Source organism: Denticeps clupeoides, chromosome 15, assembly GCF_900700375.1.
Source record: "Denticeps clupeoides chromosome 15, fDenClu1.1, whole genome shotgun sequence".
Lineage (NCBI taxonomy): Eukaryota > Metazoa > Chordata > Actinopteri > Clupeiformes > Denticipitidae > Denticeps > Denticeps clupeoides.
The window spans coordinates 13,242,957-13,267,826 of NC_041721.1; the positions used below are offsets into that span (position 1 = coordinate 13,242,957).

Sequence of the window (24,870 nt, forward strand, 5' to 3'; positions counted from 1 at the left end):
CCCATCACCCCCCACACATGTGCTCCACCCAAGTCAAACACATTTTGTGCAACCCACCATTAACTGAGTGACACGTGTCATTGGGTATCATGTCATATGGGGAGAGTTGAGGGTTGTTTTGATGCTGCGGCAGGACGAAAAACAAATGGAGATGGCAGAAAACATCGTCGTAGTTGAAATGTTTGGAGACTTTTTTTGACAATGTTTGCCGAGATATGCCATGCAAGACATCCATGCACATTTTTTTTTTTTTGTTTTACTCCTCTCTTTTTTGAGAAGAAGAACAGGGGCCAAGGGAAAAAACCATGCTAGTGCACACATTGGCATGCAGATAGATGCACACACACTCACACATATTCACACAAAGATGCACACGCAATACCAAAACCCTCCTCTTTGTACTCATTCAGTGAAAGGTGTGCAACAGTGGTAGGCTGACAGAGAAAAGTTTGCAGACACATCGGCATGTGGATGCACGTTTTAACATTAACCGCTGTGCTGACGTCATTATGATGATGACATAATCAGGTTAGAGGAGGTGACTTTGATCGCATGATGGGACCAGAAGGGCGGTGGACGATAGAGTGGCAGATGCGCTCGGTTCCTCTAATGAGACAGATTTGATAAAAGAGTCGAGGCATCAGGACCGTAAGAAACTACGAAGGTGGGCTCGGGGGCTTTCAGTCACAAGGCCAGGCCTCAACTAGTGGCATCAAGTGCTAATTAATCACTCGAATTGAACAGAAATGCAAAAAAATCGCCCCAACATGCTAAATATTGCTAATGTGCTTAAAGCATGCTGGGTAGTGCCAGATGCAGTTTCATTAGTTCTCTCTCTCTCCCGAGCGCTTGCTGTGGGAAATTGTGTGGGAAGGCTGCGGCTGCTTGGGCGGTAAGTGCTAGCACAACTCGATTAAGACCTCCCCACCCAGTGATGAGCTGTAACAGGATTGCCGTCATTAAGGGCTGAATGGGGAAAGGAGGGGTGCTGGAGAACACCACAGAGATCTCTTCATTGCGGGCGAACAATGAGCTCAGGGAATGACGGAACTCCGGAGGAAGAGCTCCTAGGCGCTCAATCCTGACCCTTATTGTGCTCGTCTTGGTGGTGAAGAACGAGGCGAAGAAGACGTGAATATTTATTACAGATAATTCAATCCTCCTATCCCCTCCCAACGTGCCACGGGTTTTGTTCCTTCCTTGTTTTCCAACAGCAAATCCTTACGGTGGGATGCTGGCCAATGACTACAATGATGCCCAATGAGGGAGAGGGAATTAGTCGAGACTAAGCTGTGCTGAGCTGCTTGTATCAGGTTTGGGCCGCATTGCTACTGACTGCAGGACCAGGACCTATCTGGCATTGTTTCTTACAGTGGCGAAGATTAGGATTAAGGCAGCAGACACTGACTCAGGATCAGCAATTAGAGGGAACTTCCAGCCCACTGCAAGCAAAGGGGTGCTGTGCTTCAGTGAAGCTGGATGCCCCAAAGTTAATATCTATGGATAAAGGTTTTTAACAGAAATGTATGATTGATGTATGAGTGCCATGTACACTCAAGTTGGAGAGATTGTTGCTACGTAGTAGGCACGTCGTAGCTGATGCTTTACATGATAAAATAACTGTAGCTGCACAAGATGGGCCTTTTCTACAAAAGAGGGGCTCCTGAGAATTCAGTGTGGTACACACTGATTCAACGCGATGAAACAACATGGCTACTAAGGTACCTTCCAATTACGGCGACCGCTGCCCCTGAATCCGTTTACTGGCCATGCATGTAACACTCAAGCAATTCCGTTCTGGCCGTCAGTACTTCTCAGAAGAAATACAATGCAAGTACTTCTATGCCCACATTAAGAGCACCGGTCACTCTGCTCACTCGCTCATCTCTTTTCCCTCTGTCAGCAAGTGGCTGGCATGTAAGCGAATTACAAAGAAACATAAAAAGAATGAAATAACCTTGCTGGCCAGAGTTGCGGAGCACCGCCAGTTTGCTCTAGCCAAAATGAAATGCCACAATAGGCTCACACTTCACTGTAACGGTATGCAAAGCTTAGCATTGGGCGGTCACGGTCGAGCATAAAGTCATTTCGGAAAGTGCCAGCTGTGGTCTCGCTAGGTAAGGGTGGGTGGATGCTAATGTGTTTTGCGAATGTTTATGTGCGTGTGTGTGTGTGTGTGTGTGTGTGTGTGTGAGTACCCAAGTGGTCCAGGCTTCCCTCAGGGTAAAGCACTTAAGGAGTGTTGCCCCTCAGTCCAAACAGCTGTCAGACAAGACTGAGGCCGGCCCAAATGAGTGGACCTGAGTAAGCCCTGGGAAAGGAAGTGGGCGCCACTGAAATATACATACGATGCCTACTGAACACACTCCACTGCAGCAGACTGAGACGGTGACAGAGTTCCTCTGAAAATCAGAGAAATCTACTTTCGACCAAATAACCCCCCAGAAAGTTCTAAGTTAAACTTAAAATCTTGACCTCTGATGACCTCACTTTACCATGGGTTGCTGCAGGCGAACTGGACATGTAGCTAGTGAGGTCACTAGATAAGAGAATCTGATAAAACTGGCCTTAAGATTGGCTCCAACCGCAAAAATTTGCCCTAGCGTCCACAGTCAGTCATCCATGGTCACGCAAACCGACGTCTACTTCTGTATGTGTGACAAAGAGTGTGTGTGTGGCCTGCTGGGGGCAGTGTGTGTCTACTAGGCAAACCCTTGTGGGCTAATGACGTGCCACCCGGCCCCCACTCCCCTCCTTTTCTCTTTTTTTCTTTCTCTTGCCAGGGGAACGTACCCCGGCCTTCCCCGCAGCCCCTCCATATATATGCTAATGTGTGATGAAGAGAAGCATGTGTCAGAAGCTGCTGCATCCATTACCCAGCAGCCCCCACTGTGACTCCCTGTGACTTGTTGCAGCCTGGTGAGGGTACAGGGCCAATCGATGGCCAGGATCAGAGGGGTCAGTGCTCGCTAATCTGTGCTCTCCTCCACTAGTGTGAAAATAGACCAGGAGACACAGTAAGGTAAAGAGTGTCTTCATGCGGAGCTATGGAAGCGAAAGGAAGTGAGAGCAGTAGGACCACGGCGCCATGTTTATTTAGCAGCCTGCAGCTCTTACTTGGATGAAATAGGGTTATTGGCAGGAAGGTCAAGCAAATGACCATTCTGGGGCAGAGAGGGGGGCGGGGCTGCATGTTTATTGCCAAGCCCATGCTGGTATTCATTGGCCTTTGCTTCTGCTCGGATGGAGTCGGGACCTCCATCGCCAGCGCTATCGAGGACCTACGCACTTCTCACACATCGGCTTGGAGAGAAACAGAGAGAGAGGGTTTTTTTGGCGCCATAGCAGAACGGCGGACAAATGCAGAACCCAGGCAGAGAGCGCACACACACACACACACACACACCACACGTCACACACCTTGGACTTGGGAGGTGGGGAGCTCCGGCTCTTCTCCACCTGGCTGCTGGTGGGTGAGTGCGTGCCGCCCAGATTGGCCTGGGGCACGCCGCTGTGCTTGGCCCCCGGGGACACCTGCATCGCTGCCAGCTGTGCCGCATAGAGCTGCTGCAGGAGGAAAAGAAAAGAAAAAGAGAGAGCGTGAGGTTCCTTATGAATAAATGAGTATGTGGGACACGCAAACAACAGATGAAAAAAAAAAAAAGAGAGAAGAGAGCTAAAAAGCTAAGAAGGGCAGCCATTAGCGGAGCGAGGGGGCCTGATGGCTTGTTTGTGTGCAACAGCACTTTTCTCGGGGACGGGCAACTGTCACTTCACGTCCTGCTGCCGCCAAGCCCCCAGGGGCCCCGCTAACAGCCCGCGCTGAGTGAGAGATGGCCCCGCCAAGGTGCATCCTGGGAAGAATAAAAAAAAAAAAACACCACACAATTGCTGACACTCACAGTAGGGGTCATGATCCTAGGAAAGTTCCCTTCAAGGTGAAAAAGTGGCTGGAGAGTCACAGACATTAGGCCTGAAGTTTGAAGTTTCAAAATGAATATTTTCTGGTAGTAAAATGTTGGCCTGAAGTGTCTATGAAAACTCTCAACTATTGAAAAGTCTGAGACTCGGGAAAATATTCGATGGGGTGAATGGGTCATTGCCACACACAGCCACATTATGTTCATGAAATATTTTCATATATAAGTGCATGTATAAAAGCACTGAAAGCTGGCACACTTGGATTCTTCCTGGACTGTAATTGCTGGAATGGGAAAACACCTCAGAAAAAAGAACGTCTCTACAGTAACAGGCAGGCCGCAATCATCAGGGAGCCGGAAAGAAAGGAAACTGCAGAATATCCATAAACAAGCCTCCTCGAGCTGTGTGTGTGTGTGTGTGTGTGTGTGTGTGTGTTCTTTTCCCAAGACGTGTACACAGCTAAAAAGCTTTCAAGTGTTTTTTTCACAAGGATTGAAGGAAAGGTTTGTTTAAAACAAAAAATTAGATTTACTTTGTGGTGCGAGTTGCCATATATGAGTGGAGCTGGACGTTTTTGAATTATATTTTCTCTCTTTAAGATTTTGGAAGCAGGGGGCTGTTTTGCGAGTAAAACTTCCGTCCTTCTGTTCAGCGCTGGCTGCTGGCCACCAGCGCCAAACAAAGGCTGGTTTATGCAAATGGCCATGGCAGCTCTCTCTCTCCCTCTCTCTCTGTGTCTGAAACATACATCTCTATCTGACACACAGAGAGAGAGAGAGAGAGAGAGAGAGCCATGTACCTCACCACATCCTCTGTGCATCTCTAAGAGTCCCTCCATTCAAGGCAGGACCTCCACTCCAACATCTCAGATGCAGGGATGCATTTTCTACAAATTGGCTCTTTCCATGAATTCAGACAGACAGACACACACACACCTGATGGCATTTATCTATGTGTCTTACACACAGAGGCACATGCTTATAAAAGCGTTCGGCATTTCTGTTCAATTAACCACACTGCTGAACTCCTCTATTCCGTCTGCCATAAACCACACAAACACACACACACACACACACACACACACACACACACACACACAAACACCCCCTCTTCAGGAGGATAAGCGTTTATGAGGTGCAGAGGGGGTCTCAGCAACGCTCCTCTGAATTGAGTTCTATTAGAAGGCCAGCTCTAATCACTCCTGTTCAATGGGCAAGCATGACAGTGACAAGTCACTTTACACACACACACACACACACTGACTGTGCTGAAGGAATGTGCCCAGAGCATCGTTGTGGATGACGTGAGGCCAAAGCCACTATGTGTGAGGAAACAGAAAGTGACAGCATTAGGCCCAAGGGATACCCCATGGGACAGATACACACACACCCACACCCACCCACACACACACATACACAATGCTAAGAGACTGAGAGGAGAAATGTAGATCCTCATAGAGTGGGAGTTGTTGAGGGAACGAGAGGAATGTGTAATTGTGTATTTGAACAAAAAACCTAAATCAATAAATAATGAAATAAATAAACACATGAAAAGAAATGGGGGTGCAGGGGTGTTTAATAGGGAAGACCCAGGACTGTCCCACATGCCAGGTTCTAGTTTCCTCCCCACAGTTCCAAGACCTACGTGACCCATGCTTCCCTAAGGCCCTGGACTGGATTAGCGGGTTTAGAAGTTGGATGGAGTGAAGGACTTTAGTCTCCTAAGGAATGGACATTTCCCCAATGCCTGCTGGTTCGAGGTCCAGCACTGAGGGCCCACCGCGCCCGCAAATTAACTGCGGCATTAGCGTTACTGACACACAGACGCACAAAGCCCTTGTTCGCTTAAGCTTCTCCTTCCCAGTTTCCCGCTCTCTCTTTCATTCCCCCCCCCTTCTCTAACTCCTCCGCACCAACAAAGACGGGTTGCTGTCATCTCGAGGCGGAGAGCGCCGATCCGCCGCTCCTTTGTGCGGTGCTGTAGCCCACATCTCTCCCTCTGTCAATAATCCTCGGCTTCAGTCAGATTAGCGCTGCTTCCCTCCATCTCCCGGGCTTTGTTGCCTGAATGGAGCCCGGTTCACAGTGCTGCGCTCCCCCCACCACCATTGTCTGCATGGTCACTGCTAGCCGGGTTTGTGTGTGTGTGTGTGTGTGTGTGTGTGTGTCTATAAGGGTGTGTGATGCATTATGTTCCACTTTTGTTTCTTCCAGTGCCCGATGTTACTTGCTGTTGTACAGGCTGCTGTGGCGTCTATTAGTGAGGCGAACGGGTGTGAAGTCCCAGACGCACACTAACACGGCAACACACGCGCTCACACGCAAACGGCTGAGGACGCTGCCAAATGTTCTCTTCCACATCTGCTCAGCTAGTGTGGCAGAGGAAAGAAAGGGCTTCCATTATTGGCCCAAACACAACAAAAGACGCAGAAGAAGAAGAAGAAGAAAGGTGCATTGTTGGAAATGATCATTTTAATTGAATTGCACTATGTGTCACTACATGTTAAATGTATATTAAAAAACTAGACAAAACCCCGCTTTCCAATGGTGCTAAGTAAGTCTTAGCAGAGGAGGTGAGTTTGCTAACGTTGCATTAAGTACGTCTTCAGGATGAATTCACACAAGTAGGAGAAGGGCAGTTAGATGGAGCCTTGTTTGGTTCGCCACCTTTGCTGGACTTGAAATTCGCTGAAATATATGTTACAAGTGTTTGTGTCCAGACTGGTTTTAAGAAGTGCTGGAAGAACTTCACCTGAAATTCAGTTTAATTATTTAATTATGTTTAATTATTTAATCATATTCGATGAGCCCAACACTGTATCGTATTGTCCATCTTACGTTCTTTACCATTGCTATATTACATAGTAAAGTATTTACCATACTATATTGCTTACTTTAAAGTGAGGCAAACTAAATGAGCAGATTGACACAAAACATAATTACCAGTCTGGTGAGTGTGGTTATGTTACATTAATGTTATAGCAATGCTTCTGGTCTAATTGATGAGGTGCATTTCTCTTAGCATTCGCCAAGTGTTTCCTCTACCTAATATGGCTTTCTTGTCAGAAAATATTTTACTAAGCAAATGCTACAGTTTAAAACTTTTTTTTAATTAGTCACAATTGATTGAAGATTATTATTTTTTTTGTATCAATTGACATCAGTGCATGTCTAGCCAACCACATTCATTTCATTTTTTTAAAGCAAAATATTCTATTCTGTACATTCTTAACACAGTTTTATCTACAGCTGCCTATGTGGAGCTTTTTTCCTTTAGGGTCAAAGGTTAGCCAAGCAGGGGATATGAATCAGTGTTACTGAAGCTTTATGGAAGTCTTATAGTCTGCACAGGTATTGATCCGCCATCCTATCAGGAAAAGCCAATGCCAATGGATCTGTTGTGAAGATGAGGTGTTTTTGTCCCTCACTTTAAATCTCTCATTGCCAAACCTGCATAGACACATGCACACTCACATACACTTTCAACATCATAAGCCCTTTATGATCCTAGTCAATAAATCTGTGGCTTTTTAAAACTGCAGCAGGGGGAACATGTATCTGCTAGTAAAAGGTATTAACTACAGGGTCTCTTACACCCCCCCCCCCCCCCCTTTCCCTCTCTCTCTTGTTCTCTGGTTCCCCCTCCCTCTCCTCTTTCTCTCCCGTGTGCTCGGCAGTAATCCTCCACAATATGGTCAAACATCTGCCTCCACATATGATGCCTGACCTGTTCCATTGACCCTCTTTATACCTCCGCGGCGTGGCTGTTCATTACTCCAGCGCCGCTCTCCTCTCATCCCTTCTCTCCATCCACTGGCCCCACCATCCAATCACAGTGCAGCTTTTGTCCCTCTCATCCCTCCATCGTCACTGCATTCCCTCTATTTTATATCATCTCCAATAGTTCACTTCTGGCCTGGGTGGTTCTATGTGGGGGTCTGTCTGTGTGTGTGTGCGTGTGTGTGTGTTTGTAAGACAGACCCAGGTCAAAGCAGCACACGGAGCCCATTGTGTGTCGCTCCTCCCTCTTCACAGTCCCTCCTTTGTCCCCTGCCTTATCTGTGAGCTGTCCAGAAATGGGGTCCGTGGGGGAGCCGACCTGGACCAAACAGGCTTCTCACAGGCAGAAGCTGGGGCGCAGGTGTGTGGGGGTGTGTGTGTTTGGGCATCTGTGTATGTATACCCAGGTGTGCGGACAACAGCGTGCGCATTGTCGTCCACCGAACATGCTTATATATATATTTTTATTTTCCTGTGTGAGTGTTACTGTATGTGTTTGTATGTGTGTTTGTATAACTGAGGGTGTCTGGACTAATATTAGTTCTGGAGGGCCCCTACCTGATCACAACCTGACACTCTCCTTGGTGGTTTCTAATGTGGTTTAGGTACACACGCAGGTACTGCATATGTGAAAGTGTGTGTGTATTTATATGTGTGTGTGTGTGTGTGTGTGTGTGTTTTGTAAATGTAAATGTGTTTTGTTTTATCTCTGAGTGAAGTTACTGTTAAGACGCTCCCAGAGGAAATTTCATACACTGAGACATCTGTATTTGGGTTAGCCTGAGTAAATGAATTTCTTTGTGACAAAGCCTTAATCTGTTCATTTGTGTGTGTTTTTCCTCTATAAGGATTTAAAGATGCAGAACAGTGGCATTGGCTGCTGTTGTTTTTTTTCCTAGTAAAATCCAATTGTGCTTGACAAAGCTGTTCAATCAGGGATTTTTTCTTAACATGGGAGAACATATGGAGCCAAGATCTTGCCATGATAAAATCAGACAAGACATTCTGGGGCCAGCATCCCTACAATAATACAATCATACACCACATGCCAGCGATTGAAGCTCGCTGCTCAGTCGCACTGCATAGCCTTCCTCTGTGTGTGTATGTGTGTGTGTGTGTTTATCACAATACAGATGCTATTAGGATTACATAATCTATATTAATAAATTCAGACATAGGAAATAATATGGCCGTAACTGCTGTCAACTCTCAACTATAACCATTTATCTTAAAAATGATCACATAAATGTTAAGAGTTTCTTTCCAAGGGCCCACGCCGACCCCGGATTGAGCCCATGTCACCCTACCTAAATCCGTCAAAGGCATGCGATAAAGGTAAACAATTATGTGTGTCTGTTTGTATTATCTGAATTATGCATTGTAAAGCGGGACTAGGACAGTCACAGTGTACACATTTGTAATGTGCAACATTGGTAATCCATTATCAGGCAGCTGCATGCAGTAAATGTATATGATTTACACATCTAAACAAATTTACTTAACATTTGTGCTCATGCATTGTGCCTTTGTGCAGCTGCGTCCCGCCAATCCCATCCACACCTGCTGAATGCATGTAAGAGCGCAAACGCATAAATGTGTGCATGAGTGGATGACTGATGCATGAAGGACTTCGAAGGGGATGTGGATGTTAGATTTGGCCCCGGAGGTTCTCTGAAGGCTACAGGAATCCCGACGCCAGAAATACTGCTCTTTAGCTTTAGCGGGTTTAACATGGGCCTGTAAAGATGGCCTTCTCTCAGCAGAGTGCAGGAACAGATGTTAGGCTCTTTCCCTTGGCGCGGCCAGATTTATGGGCTAGTTCTCGGAGAAAACATGAAAATATGTCCCTCCTCCAGCCAGAAGAAGGGAAAGGCAGAGGGCAAGATGGACAGAACAACAGAGAGGCACAGGGGCATTTTGTCATACTCGGGGATTATGAGAGGGGTTTTTTTGACATGCAAAAAAAAAAAAGTTCTACACATGACGACACGTCAACATTGCCAGAAAAAGTAGATTCTTTCAGCTCTTCTCAATGATTCATCTGAGAATAGAGAGGAATTCTCCTCTCTGCTTTTTTGGTGCAGACCCTTGGACCACCCTCCCCCTTCCCATGGACATAGACGCTAAAACAAAAAAAAAAAAAAGAAAGAAAGAACGAGCGAAAGAAAAAGTTTCCATGGTTCCCTTGTCCTGAGGGTAAACAATATCTGCACTTTGCTGCCAGCTCTGGATTCTCCATGCAGGGCTTCAAAACAAAGACAAAAGAAAATTTCTATGGTAACCTCGGTCCTGGCACCCAACTAGCACCACAGGGTGACTGAAAATTGCGACTTGTGCGACAATCAATCTGAGGCTGGGACTCTGGGTTGGCCGAGCAGGCAAGAACAGCGAACAGACAAACAGACAGACAAAAAAAATACAGTGAGACAATAAACAAAGACTCTGTGCAGACCACACTTCACACTTACCTGCAGCTGAAGAGGACCAAGTCCAGGTGTTGCTGCAGCGGCTGCTGCCATTGTAGTCGGGATCAACTGGAGGGGGTAGGGGTCATCTGCAGAAAGATAAGAGGGGACACGTCAACACTCCATCCATCTCTGAGATGCTAGAACATTATAAATCCTAGTCTTTGATGCCAAAGTAAAACTAGTTGCCCTTGAAACCTTCAACCCTTCAGCCCAAACCAAGCATTGACTTAGTTAGAACATTTAGAATACAGTATTATGAAATGTTTGATTGGACATAGTCATCAATATGACAAAATATTTCACTTGTACTATGTATAAAAAACATTTAATATATTTTATTCTGAAAACAAATAAGCTATGTAACAGTATCAGCATTTACTAGTCACAATTAATGATGGTTCATACTGGATTCTTCTATTACAGGGTTCTCTAGATTTACATTTACAGCATTTATCAGACGCCCTTATCCAGAGCGACTTACAATCAGTAGTTAAAGGGACAGTCCCTGCTGTCAACTCTCAACTATAACCATTTCTCTTAAAAAATTATCACATAAATGTTAAGAGAATTGAGCCCATCTCGATTTCTTCATGCCTGAACCAATGATTTGAGATCCAACTCTGTTCAGTATTAATACCAGGCATTTTAAAGAACACATTGACTTCCCTATCTGCACCTGACTGCCCCTGGGGCCCCTGGGTCTGGGGCGGGGGTGTAAGGTGGTGCAGTAGCCAACTTGCTTCGAACCTAAAGCCCTCCTTTGTCCTGACAGAGCAACCTTTTATCAAAATCATAATTATGTGTGCCCCCCACACCCCACTTTTCTAATACCCTCCCCTCAGAGTGCTCTAAAGGTCCGGGCCTAAAGAGTTTCCCTATTAATTAAAGGCCATAAAGAAAGAAAGAAAGAAAGAAAGGCAAGCATCAGAGCTGACTGCAGAGCCCTGAAAATGATGAGTTTGCGCTGCTCAGAGAACAGAGCGAGTTATTAGCAGCCACCTGCAGATAGGGGCTTCTAATTACTCTCAAAGGTTAACACAGCTCTCGTGGCCTTGGTGTGAGGGAACGGCTCCTGGCCAGGCTGGGTCTCTTGTGGCTCTCGTTTAGGAGCGTTTTCGTGTTGAATTTTATTGTCTCCTTTTTGTACACTTTTGTTGTGCATGTATGGCATGTGGCCCATTTGAAAAATGCTGTTGCGATTTCTTTTTTCCGTTTTCAAAATCCCAAAAAGCTAAAATAGATTAATAATAGATTATATAGATTAATCTGTAGTATTCCCTAGTGGAATGTGTAAAATATGTGTTCTTTCATTTTCACACACAAGGGGGTTTTAAAGAAGAAAACTTTTCATTAAAAATTTTTTACATTTTTTTTAATTGCATGCATAGCGGGAACTGACTGGCCATTCCTTGTCCAGAGTGCCTGCAAAGCCAGTTATAAAATAAAATAATATTTTTATTTTAATCCAAGTTTGTGTTTCTCTTAAGACATTAGTAATTCCTCCAGTCCATTAACAACTCCAGCCTCTTTCCTCAGAAGCCCTTCAACTAATTAATGTTTTTTAATGGCCTTTATGAACATTATTTTCTAGTATTGTCACAGTATGGGCAACTGCACGATTGTTCATGTTTGCTTGAAATCCTGTGTCAGTCTGTCACCAGAGAATACCCATCTCCCATTAAACAATAAACCAGACACTCCTACTGGGACAATCCAAATTGTTTTCCCATTAAAAACAGGAAAAATCCTTCTATCGCTTGGATTTATTTCAAGGATGTATTCTGGGAGAATTTGATTCAGTATATTATTTCCTTTACAGTCTCTAAACAAACACAAGTATTCCAGATATTTTATGAGCCTCTAGGGAGAAAAAAAGGCTGTAACAAAGGAGGAGAAAGTAAGAAAGCAAACATGTTGCTCTTGGCCTGGTGCTGGGGGCTCTGTCATCCCTCAGAGTCTCTTGGCTTCAACGTTGTGCAGAAATGGCAGGCTGGGGAGGCGCTTGTGGGAACGCAAGGGTTCCCCTCAGCTTTAGCTGCGACCGGCTGGATTTAGTTCCCCCTCTGTCGCCGAACGGGGCTTTAAAAAAACGACTCGTACGACTCCCAGAGTCCCTAGCTAGTGCCAGTCGGGTACGTTCAAAGAGCCAGCAATGGCGGGGCTGTAAAAAAGACACCGGCTAATTGAAAAAAAAAAGAAGAAGAAGAAAAAGCAGCCGTGGGACGGCGGTAATTGAAAAGGGAGACGGAGAGAGAGGGATGTGGGTGGGGGGACGGGTGGTTACATGGTGGTGGTTGTGGTTTTGGATAGGGGGGTGAGGGGGTTGTGTTTGGGAAGCTGTGAAGTCGGGTGGGTGGAGCTGGACCTTAGAGAAAAAAGTGAGGGGACTCCACCCGTCTGCAGTTTTTTTTTTTTTTTTTTGTTTTTTTGGAATGGATGGCGGCGGCGGCGGCGGCGGCGGCGGCGGCATTGTTGCCGGAGGCGGCGTTGGAAGCGACCGACTTCCTGGCGACTACCCCGCCGTTACAGTGTGAGGATGCGAGTGGTGCAAGTGGAGAGACCTGGAGAAGGTCACTCCCTCTCCGCAGCCCGTTCTACCATCGCCCGCCGCCGCCAACACCCTCAAGTCGACGCACGTAAACCCCCCAGGGAGTTCACTTTTCTCCAGCCCCTCCACCCGCTCTGCAGTCCTGGCGCATGCCTCCTTCTTGCAGTAAACAACACATTGCCTCACAGTTGGACTGCTATGGCCAGGAAAAAAAAATGGGAGAAAATTCCCTAAAGACATTTTTGGAATCCTTTTTTTTCAATTTAATATCTAATTGTTACTTTTACTTCTGAACGCTCAAAAAAAAAACCCAAAACAAAACATGAAGACAAAAGGTTCTCAGCGGTCAGTTGTGGAGAGAGAGAGAGAGCGAGAGAGAGGGTGAAAAGGACTACCGGACATCATCCACGGCGGGCAGCAGGACGGAGGCTACTGGAGGCTGATGAGGGCCTTAGCTGGCCTCTCGGTGCCTTTTCAAAAACCGTGTACAGGCCTGCGCGTGTGCACAAATTTGCTCAAAATATTCCGCCCTCTTCCAACGAGTTCCCGTTTTCGCGTCACGCCGTACAGAAAGCGGCTGGACGTTGAACACTCACTGCAGCCGGGCTTGTAGCTGAATCCGGGGGGCAGCAGGAAGCCTTGCTGGGCCGCGGCTGCGGCCAGGGTCCTCTGGTCTGGGGGGAAAACCGGGATCATGAGAGGAGGCAGCTGACCCTGGACCTGCTGGAGAGGAGAAAGGAGAACGAGCGGAGTCGTCAGTCAACACGTGTCTGGATAAAGAGGAGCAGTGTGTGAAGGTCCATTTCTGCTCATCGACATCCTCCACCATCACCATGTTTGCTGTTGTCAGAAGGTCCGTATCTTTGAACTGCCCTCTAGTGGATGACAAAGAATCATTGATGGCAACGCAAATGACGCGCAAAAACATGTTGGTGTCGGCTGAGAACAGATAAAATAAACGAACCTGAAGACACGTGAGGTGTGTGCTGCTGCGCATTATGAGATTTGATCTGTGTTGTACGTGGATTCAGACTTTCTGGGCTGGATTCGTCCTGGGCTCAGCGTTACAGTTTATGAGGCATTGTGGCTTTTAGAATGGGTCCTACACACACACACACACACACACACACACACTTTCTCTCAGCGCTGCCTGCACCTGTCCCTGGAGGAAGCGAGGAGCAGGTCGATGGCAGTGATTACTGAGACAAAGGCCCAATCACGTGGAGGCCCCGCAAACTCTCGCAACAGCTGTCCTCCATTTCTGCCCCTGCACTCCGGTCGGCAGGCAGCCATTCGACTTCACAAGGTTTCCAGAAAAAAAACAGTGACTTTGGCAAGAAACGAGTCTCATCCACGGGCCCAGAGAAGAGGGGTAGACAGATGGTTCCGCTGACGAGAACGTTGCCAGAAAAACACAAAGCCTCCAGAAGTGACATTACTGACAGTGTGAACGCGCGGCGACGTTACTGACAGGAGCCGGGAGAGGTGGCGGTGGGGGCGGCGGGCTGGGTTCTGCTTGGGGAGGGTGGCCCGAGGCTGCAGAATTACACTCTTAATCGCCACGTCCTTTCAGGACACGGGTCCCCGAACGCTCCGTCTTTGTTCCTCGTACCCTCTGCAGAACTACGGGAAACGTACAGTAAGACGTACGCTGCCTGAGCGTTGCAGGTCGGCCGGCCGAGACATCACCCCCCCCCGTAATCGTCTCCGTCCCGAGTGTCCCTCCGGCGATCTGAAGGTGGAGTCGTTCCGTTTTTTCTTTCTTTCCTCCTTCTTTCCCCCCCTCGCCTTTCGACAAGGCTCCCCTGTGGAGCAGTATCACAGACACAACAGTGTCTCTCTCTCTTTTAGGCCTAATTGGACATATGCCGCCCTGGACGAGCCGTCGCCGCGCTCTCGTCCCTGAGGCTTGTGTTGAACACAGGCGCGGGTATTTCGCGGCCGACCGGTGGCACAGTCCTGCACGCACACGCCCGCTCTGCCTCACCTCGTCCGGGATGATACATGCGTGTAAACCTTGCGCGCGTTTCGTGGCCGTATTACATAAAAAAAAAATGTGTGTGTGTGTGTGTGTGTGTGTGTTCTCACAGGCTTTCATCGCATGGCAGCAGAGAGCCGCCGTTAGCCAGGTTGTGTTAAAGCAACAGAAAATGCCTCAATATGGCCTGGCGGAGATCGGCGTGGAAAAACAGCATGTCTGGAATGGGACTAAAACGAGGGCACGGATAAGATGGATCAAAGTGAGATAAATTGAGTAACAATGATGCCCGCTGCCGCGCCCCCCCACCACGCTGATGAGATATAATGGACAGCGGCTTAAGCCCTTAATAGTTTAGCGAGATCTCCGCAACAGCTGCCGGAGCCATAAACACACAGCCAGCTATCCCATCATGCCCCGGCTTACGCGGATGGCGGGGGCACGGACCGGCACGCCGCCCCTGCGCTTCTCCTCTGTCCCTCTCCCCAAAAACACATCCACTCCATCTCTCTGTCTCTACGGTAACAACTCACACACACACACGCACACACTCTCTCACTCTCTCTCTCTCGCTCTGTCTTTTTTGCCTCCTCCCCCCTCTGACGTTTCTCCGCTCATCCCTCACATTTAGCCTTTGCCCCTGAATACTCTGGACAATAGCATCAGCTCCATCTGTGAGCTCCATTAAAGCCCGGCTAATCCCCTCTTCAACAGCTGGCTATTGAGTTCCACACACACACACACACACACACACTCACATACAGGCAAGTCATTCTCTGTCTCACACACACATACACCCAGTGGCAAGCACAAATGCACACACACACACACAGATGTGTCTTTCCATGCACATGCACACACATTGTTCCAGAAGTAAGAAATTCATAATCAGCCTCATATAAGTGGCGCAAGTATAAAAATGGTTGATTGGCACCGCGCAGCTGGGAGATTTCAGCTCGCTTTATTTCACGGCTGTCAGATGCCACATCAGAACCAACTCGCATCTAACAAGGACCCGGCGATCAATAGCCCATACTGCCGCGACGCATCGCTCCGCTCCTCCTTCAGATCTGACGTGGCGCTAACATGGATGCAACGTTGAGGAAACGCCAGATACCTCCAGCACTTTCTGAGCAACCCCTCTTCTAATCAGCCTTGATGAGCGAGGCCCTGGCCAACGTCTCTCAGAAGAGCACATGAGAGAGCAGAGAAAGTTTCTCTCCCTCTGAACAACACGCGCACGCGCGCGCGCAGAAGAGACAAACACATTTTAAAAGAAATAAACGAGAAAAGGACGAGTGGAAAGTTGGCAGCGGAACTGGCGCTGCTTGGTTCGCCAGGCGGCACAGCTTGAACTTAAAGCTTTCTGAACATAATGAAGATGTGCGGATAATGAACATATGTAGTGTGAACAGGTTTGCTGGCACCGGCGCCAGAAGAACTCCAAGGTAAAGTTATTATTAGGGAGTAATTAGCTCTGTGAAGTAAACGGAGGGGGGAACAATAGCTGCCAGCATGGACAATATGGCTCACATCTGACTGCGTGGAGAAGAAAGTAACCGAGTGCGAATGCAGGTCCCAAAGCTAAAAATCTGTTCGGAACCATATGCTCGCGCAATTAATGCCGAGCCTCTGTGACCTATCGTCGAGGAGGGGACGCGCCGCGCAATAACCAATAATTAATTTGTGCCGGCTAGCGCGTGGTTGTGTCTCGCGCTCGTCTCTTGTAACGGGTGCTTTTTTTACATTTTTTTTTTTTTTTTTACTGCTGCTGCACCGTGGTGACGGTGGCATTGGCAGGCCTCGTGCCCACAGCCATCGTGGGTCTTCTGCAGGTATGGGGCTTTCTGTGAAGCAGAATTTGAACTATTTTGCAACTTATTTTTTTTTTTTGCAGCCAGTCTGGCTCCATTCCTTGTGAAATAAGAAATGAAATTTAATTGAAACAGTCACACCACTTAAAGAGGCAGCGCCGCTCCCTGCTTCCTGATTAAAATGAAAGAAAGTTCTTTTTTTATTTGATTTATTTCATATGTTTCCTTTTCACTGGACACATTGTTACATATTTCTTTTTGCTGAAGTATGCATGGTATGCCGTGACATTTCTTCTGTGTTTTTTGGCCAGAATAGTCGGGTCAAAACATTTCAAATCATTTCATGAAAATCCACTGTAACAATATAACAATGTAAATTGTCATGTATTTATTTCATGTTGTTGATTTTTGTTTTCTGTTAATTATAGATATAACCTATGAGCTTTACTTCAATGGAATGAACTAAAACCAGTCCTACCTGAAATAATAAAATTATTTTTGTAAATAAAAAACAAAAGCGGGGTGGGGGGGATGCTTCTGCGTCTTCTCATTCTCGCACTCCTCCGTCACCCCATCCACATCCACTCTTCTCTTTTATCCTCCTTTCCTCTGTAAACAGCCTTTTCGTGAGCCAAGGGCACCTTTGGCTGATTAGCAGCAAATGAAAGTGAGTGTGGGGTCGACGGGCAGGGCCGGCGGGCTTTTATTAGGCTCTCCATTAGACGCCGAGAGCAGTGGCTGCATCAGACGCCCGCTGTAGGTGGGCATAGCTCTGTGCCCATCTGCTCGCCTGTGTCCTTCCTCAAATAGCTCCCATTAGCTGGCACCCGGGCTTGCGATCGAGAGCGAGCGCATCAGATAGGGAGAGGAGGAGAGAGAGAGAGAGAGAAAGAGAGAGAGAGGAGAGGGAGTCTTATGTGTGTTGTCAAGCACCCGTCACTTAGGTAACAGGAATAGAGAAAAAGCGAGTGAGAGGGTGGCGGTACAGGGTGGAGGTGGCAGTGGATGGTACTCGTTTCACTTCTTCTCTCTTTTGCCTCTTTTCTGGTGTCTTCTGTTCCTTTATTTGGCCTGAGGCTTTATACTCCCACATTTAACTTTTAGCTTTCACTCGTCCTGATTTTTAAAAAACTTTTCTCTCTTTGTGTTCTTACTCGGTTAAGTGTATTTGCAATACTGTGGTCTGTAGCAGTCGCATAAAGCATTTCACTGCACATCATACCGTGTATGACTGTGTATGTGACAAAATAAAAATTTGAATTTGAATTTGAAGTGTAGATATGTCTCGGAGGTGTAGATATGTCACGAGGCTATGTTGCACTTCAAAAATGACAGACATGTTTCCAAATCACCTATAATTTGGGTTTGAGATCTGGGCCCTGCAACTACTAAATGGTTTGCATCTCCTGGTACTGTTAATTGGAGAATTCTGATTGGGCGAGCAAGCAAATATGGCCCATTGGCCCTGATAAAACCCTGGTGACTGGTGACTGAGAGGTTTACATTATTTTTCATTCGGCGATAGTGTCCAGTGTTGACGAGTGATTTTAAAGTTGTAATGTGTAACCTCAGCCATATTCTCCCATGAGCCATTGCATGGGAACAGGGGCCCGTAAAGGAGCGTCTGGCGCCAGCTCTGGAGCCCTGGTCCCCCTGCATTCAGCCAGACCAGCAAGGCCACCGTCACCATGAAAAACACCAATTAGGCTCATTTATGTGTAATGATACAAATTAAACAATTACACAGCCAATTGGGTTAGCCGCTCCTGTGCACACAGGCAGGAGCTACGCTAAAACCAGAGTGTGTCCGGCCGCCGCTCTTCCCGTCAGGAAAATTCATTTACAGTGTCTGAGGTCAGGGCTATCCTGACAGAACAGGATTTATCGAGTTAGCCTCATGCTTGTACTCCGGATTGAGTTAGGCTACGGGGATGTGGGCTGATGTTTTAATAAGTTTTTGATCATGGGCTGCCACCGCGTCTCGCTGCCTTAAACGAGTTAATTAGGAGGTAAGCCACCTTGAAATCCTTTTTGGGCCGCGTTTAACCATGTGCCAATACCCTTGCGCTCCCAAACGGCTGATGTTGCGTGTTAAATTAGCGCCGGGGTCTGCCTCGTAGGAGGCACGCTCGCTCCTCCATCGCGCCGGCGTGTGTGTGTAGGTGGCCTCATACCGTGCGCGCGTAGCGAACCAACAGAGATGGCGCAAAAGTGACAACTCTCCCCGTACACTCAGCAGGCCTCCCACCGGGCGAGTGGAGGTGTAGATTTAGGAAAGTATACAATAATAATCGTCGTAATAAAGCGGGAAAATCGGGAGGGGGGGCAAGTCAGGGCGGAGGTAATGAGAAGTGCGGCGAAGTCGGGCCTTGCTGAGTGTGTGACCTGAGAAAAACAGCTTCCTTTCGTGCCGGGTGGCGAGAGAGGGCGTCGGTATTATTTGCTCTTGTTAAATTGTTAGGCATTTGATGTTCTACGGTGGTGTTATACGTGCAAGTGTGCGCCTGTCTGTTGTGAGAGCTTCTCGGCAGGTGTTGTTTTTTTTATTTGCGTCAATCGGGAAGCGACACGTATCATGCATGTCGTCGATGGCAACTCCACCAGCAGGTTTGAGGTGGAAAAAAACGATTTAGATGCTGTGGAGGTGAGTACAGCGTTAGGACGTTTCTGTGCCAGAACCTACTGAGGTGCTTTAGGACAGACAGCAGGGGCTTCTACATGAAATGCTAATCCTGCCACATATTCTAATCACCTTAATTCATTGGACACTGCTGGACATCAACTTTCTCTCACTGATACAACAGACGGTAAAGGTTCTTGACTCCTCACATGGCCTAACACTCTAGAAATCAGCACCATCAACAGCTCCTCTTCACTATTCAGCAGTGTGGAGACTACTCCCAATTTTTGTTTCAATCCACAATCTGATTGCATTCTGATATCACTGCATTAATGTAGATTTTTTTTAATGAGTTGAACAAATTTATAACTCTTTACTCTTTTAATTAATGGAAAGGGTGACAAGACCCACTAATGGTAAGGGTGAAATGTACTTGGCAAGCTATGGCATCCCACATTTTGAATTGCATAATTGTAGCCCGCAGAAAGGCGTCGTTTGATATGTTGAGGGAAACACGAGAGTCACTCGAGAGGACTGTGTTCATTTTATAATGGAGGAAGTTACAAATATACGTCTTTGACTAATTGTTTATCTGCTATTTAGAATAAGGAGTAGACTGGCAGATATACACAATCTTCCATCCAAAATCAACTTTGTTGACATTATCATAAGAACTTTCTTTCTGCTTAAAACTACATATATAACTATACTAATCATCAAGCCTTTTTTAATCTAAACCAGCAAGAAGCTGGAGTTCATTCAAGTTTGTCTATCTCACTTAAGTTAAACTAGGGCCAAAATGGAAGTCAAAGTGACGTCTTTGGACAGTGGGAGGAAAGCAGAGAACCCAGGCTCCTTGTTGCAAGTTCATTAGAAGTGTGGAAGACTGGTCCTCATCTGAATGTCGCTTTCTTTCTATCAAAGGCCACAAGCTCCAGGGGGATATACCCCAAATGCCAGCAACTTTCTGGCACTGGGGCTTTCGGTGGGACTTTGTGTTGACAACCTCTTCATAAATGACTGAGAGGGGCTGTGCTTGGAGCTCTTTGATGCTCTGTGCGTGTGTGTGTGTGTGTGAGTGTGTGTGTGTGAGAAACAGCGAAAGAGAGCAAGAGAAATGGATAGCTGCTCCTAACGAGCAGGGGGCTCCTCTGACACCCCCCCACCCCCCAACTCCCTCTGTGAGAAAACTATTGTTCTATCGTCACTTGATGGCGGCCTGCTTGTTTGGGAAAAGGTTGCAAAGTCATGGGAACAGGGAGCTTTGTTTTCGGCGGGTCGTGCGGGGCTGAATCACCAGTGGACGTGTTTATGGGACTGCACACACACAGCTGCTGCCGCTCCAACCACACACACACACACACACACACACACTAGGACAGAGTATGTGTACCCAGTCACTGGAGTACATGCACACTTGTAGACGCAGACGCACACAGCAAACCTCAGCTGCTTAACACACTTGTACACACATAAACAAATAATCACAGCTGCACTGCACACACACTGAGAGAGCAAGAGAGAGAGAGAGAGAGAGAGAGAAAGAGAGAGAGAGAGGGGGACACAGAGGCCTCTATCCTACAGAAAATGGCCCAGCTCCAGCTCAGAGGGAGACTATCTGCACTCGCTCTGAATTGCCTCAGTGTAGCTGAGCACTTCCTGTCCAAGAGGCTGGCACTGACACTCTCAGGGCAAAGTCTCACTTTATTAACCAAATTAGTCTCATCTCTCCCTCTCTCGCTCGTTCTCTCCCCCTCCCCTTCCCAGAGGAAGCCTTTATCTCAACACCTGCACCAACAAAGCCTTGTGCTGAAAAGAAAAGGCGGCATTATTCCCTCTATCTTTGCTCGGTAGGGAGAGCTGCCACCATTGCCATCGCAGTGACGCGGTGTAACGTTATCACAACATTGTAGCTGGGGATCATCCGAGTCGCTATGGCTAATGATGTGTAAGTGTGTAATTCCTCGCCAGGGCGTTTTGGGGGGTAATAAAGTGAATGCGGTGAGAGGCTGTTTTCTGATTGGGCCGCTGATTGGTGGTCGTGTCGGCGGTGCGTATTGTTTGAGGAGCCGTGTGATTTGCTGGTGTTGATGGGTACAGGGAAGGAGACAGAAGGGGCTGATTGACAAACTGATTTCTGGACATTAGCCGTGGTATTGTTATGTTGATTGGTGGTTGCCATGGAGTTGTTCCACGCGCACACATGCAGATGGGCACACAGGAGCGCACACAGAGGCAGGTACATGGATGACGCTCACCTGGATCTGCTGCTGTAGAAGGTTGATTTTATGTTGCTGCTGCAGAAGCTGCTGCTGTTGTCGAGCGATCTGTAGAACAGAGCAGAGGAGACACACTTAAAACCACACACACACACATACATAAAATGCATATAAACAAGGGGTATTTATACACCTGCACCTACACAAACATATACAGGCAAATGCATAGACATACAAACACCCTCAATCTCACATTAAGATGAATGTGTACATACACACACAAAAAAATCTACAAAATATCTATGGGACATGCACATCTCTCTGCATATGTGTGTTTTTTCAAAGGCAGTAAGTGTGTAGACACACCAGAGGCCTGAAGCTGAGATATGTTTTCTTTGTAAACCTAAGCCACCCAGCAGCTAAAACACACAACAAAGAGAGTCTCTCTATGCAAATACCTGCCAGACTAATGTCTGTGACAGTGTGTGTGTGTGAGTGTGTATGTGTGTACATGCTGGAGGGAACTTGTGTGCCCTGAACCAGAATCCGTTTTTCTGTGGTACACACCCCTCAGCAGCATTTCAGCTTTTCCCAAAAAAATTTTTATTCCCCGCACAAAACAAATACATATACACACACATGCACTAGTCTTGCTGTTCTCTCTATTCAGCCTGTTCTCTCGCCCTAATATGTATATATGTGTGTGATGGCGTTGCTCCCCTCACCTGGTCCTGCTGCTGCTTGGCCAGCTCCATCTGCTGCCGCTGCTTCTCGATCTGTGACGCGGCCAGCTTCTTCTGCTCCTCATGGGCGGCCAGGAGCTGCTCCCTCAGGCTGGTCAGCTGGGTGATCATGCCCATCAGCTGCCTTTCCTTCTCGGCCAGGCTGTCCGGCGTGCCTGCCCAGAGGGTGTCAGGAAAGCAGAGGTCAATTGCAGTACTGGGTCAACCCCATACAATATTATTATATCTGAATATGTACTGGGATGTCCAGAAAAGGAAACAAATACTGTAGGTAACAACTCTATACAGTACAGGCCATAAATGGTCATGAAAATAAAGAAAACACATTGAATTAGAAGGTGGGTACAAACTTTTATCCTGTACTGTACATATTTAAAACCAAAAAAAATATATTGTGCAAATAAGGAATACTTTAGACTACATGACTTTTATGAGAAAAGTCATGAGATTGCTGTTCAGTGATTGGATGGTGAGGGATTGTACTACACAAGGTTTTAAAATGGACGTAGGACAAAAAAACAGTGCAATGTTTAGATTGTTTGCAAATTGATTCGGTCAGGAAAACCAAATCAAAGGAAAAATACACAAATCAAGAAATGGACAGGCACCCATGGGTGGTAACATCTTTTCTACAGTTACATACCATACTACCATTTCCCTGCCCACTATTAAAGCAGTAAAGTTTTGAAAAAAATGTTTGTAAATGGCATTATGTGTCAGATACATTAATTGTTTGCTGAATATGTTTTGTTTTGTATTGATAAAAGGCCATGGACATGTCATCGATCAATATTAATATATTTAGCATGACGTAATTGTAAGCAAAGAGGTGCTAGTCATGGTTTTCTTGGCAAGATGTTGGCTTGTTTGACTTCTCACAAAGCTGTAGAATGCTGGCTGGTCCTCAATCAGGACACTGCAGGGCTATCTCTGATCTGTGGCTCCGCAGAAGAGGTCGAGACAGCCGTCTGGACGCCTCCAGGCGATAGTATTTACCTCGCCATCGGGCCTCCCCGGTGGGCATTTAGTTTAACACAGACTGAACTTTGACCTCACTGGGCTTATGTGTGAGACTTTGATTCACCCTTCCTTGCGCCCAGTGACCACAGAGGAGCGCTAAATCACATCACAGGATGTTATTATGGACCAGATGCTGCCACCACTGCTTATATAATCAATACATAGCGTGTTCAGTGTGTGAATGAGAGTGTGAAATGTTTGTGGTATGAGTTGAAAAAGAAAATTATGGGAAGAGAGCGTGTGTCTGTGCATGTCGAGCATATATGAGGCTCAGTTTAAAAATCTCTCCACACACACACACACACACACACACACACACACACACACGTGTCCTCTCGGTTCCACAATCCTCCATTGTTTCCCAGCTGCTACCTTTGACGGGGTCGCATTCCTGGGCAGTTCGAAAACAGATGAGAGGGAGAGAAAGAGAGGCAGCGACTCGACCCCGTGACCTCACAGGAAGGTGAGAGTTAGCTCCATTTGTCCTCCCCGTGTTCAAAAACCCGGCCCGCTCCCCCTGCTGCCATCACCATAACACCGGCAGCCCCCCGACAATGGACAATAAAGGCAACTGTCAGAGCTGGGCAGGAAAAATAAACCCGAGGCTGTCTTAACAACTCACAGAGCCACCTTTCTTCAGACAGGGAGGCTGCTGGGGTGGGGTGGGCTTGAAGGGGAGGGAGGGGGGCACATTGATGCTGCCCCCAGACAAAAAAAGGAGCCTTGTGTTTTTAAAAAGAGTCAAATCAGCGAGGAGGGCAAAAGAGGCGGGGGCAAATGTGTGGAAAAGGGAGCATCAAAGAGGGCCTTTCTTTATTGCGCACAGACCCCCTTACTGCAATATGAGGTGGAATGTGAGAGTATCTGTGGGGTTCAGACAGTAGACTGGGGCAGAAGGAGGAAGGCGGACAGGAGATGCGAGCAACAGAAAGGACTTGTGAGATGGGCTCTGCTAAATACTTCAATGATCTGGCAACATGCAAACACACACACACACACACACACACACACAAAAGAAGGAAAAAAAATGGACATCACACCAGCCTCATCAATCACGACCAACAGCTCTTTAGCTCGCTGGCCGAAAGTTCAGCCGAGGATCAATAACTGGTTTCCTCCTCTCCCAAAACAACCCAAGGCAGATTATATAACCTGTCGTGTATCACATCCCATAGTAATTAACCAATTTGTAACAATGTAATACTTGTCAAGGAAACCCTAGCTACTAATTAATGGCTGGGTTTAACAGATAACTCCTTCTAGCAGTGGCGTGAAAAATGGGAGGCACGCGAGAGAGAAAGAGAGAGTGAAAAACTACCTTTATTACAACACAGTCATGTTAGAAAAGACAAAGAAAATCAATCAAAATCAGGTAAGAGTGAGAGAGAGAGAGAGAGAGAGAGAGAGAGAACGTAGCCTGAGGCGCTCACATAATTCCCATGTTTCTGGCCTATTCTGTTAGTCACGACCCCTCTGTTCTACTCAGGTAAGCAGGAGTTTATTAGAAGATCAGACGTGCCTGATTTGCCAGTTTACATGTGTTTATCATCTATCCATCAAAGACGATTATGTATATCGAGCATGATATGCATAGTATATTCTCAAGTCTCTGTTACTCCACTAGAGATTTGGATGCCATTCTTTAAAAAGATATTCCCTCCCTTGAGAGATGGTGAGTGAAGGTCATGTCAGATGATGAGTTTTAATTCTTGCGTTAGGTGGATGGGGACGTCACCCTCTGGGAACCGCTCTTCCGTCAG

The 24,870-nt window shown here is 46.9% G+C and overlaps 1 protein-coding gene across 7 annotated transcripts in view; it reads right to left on the minus strand.

Moving 5' to 3' along the window:
* Positions 1 to 24,870, minus strand: part of sox5 (SRY-box transcription factor 5) — a 168,777-nt gene that overhangs the window by 13,866 nt on the left and 130,041 nt on the right. For all 7 annotated transcript variants that reach the window (XM_028954941.1, XM_028954939.1, XM_028954936.1 and 4 more), the window contains 5 exons: positions 22,073 to 22,245; positions 21,387 to 21,455; positions 13,313 to 13,439; positions 10,169 to 10,254; positions 3,421 to 3,567 (listed from right to left, as the gene is read on the minus strand). In XM_028954941.1, coding sequence (XP_028810774.1) covers positions 3,421 to 3,567; positions 10,169 to 10,254; positions 13,313 to 13,439; positions 21,387 to 21,455; positions 22,073 to 22,245 — 602 coding nt within the window. The remainder of the gene's footprint in view (positions 1 to 3,420; positions 3,568 to 10,168; positions 10,255 to 13,312; positions 13,440 to 21,386; positions 21,456 to 22,072; positions 22,246 to 24,870) is intronic.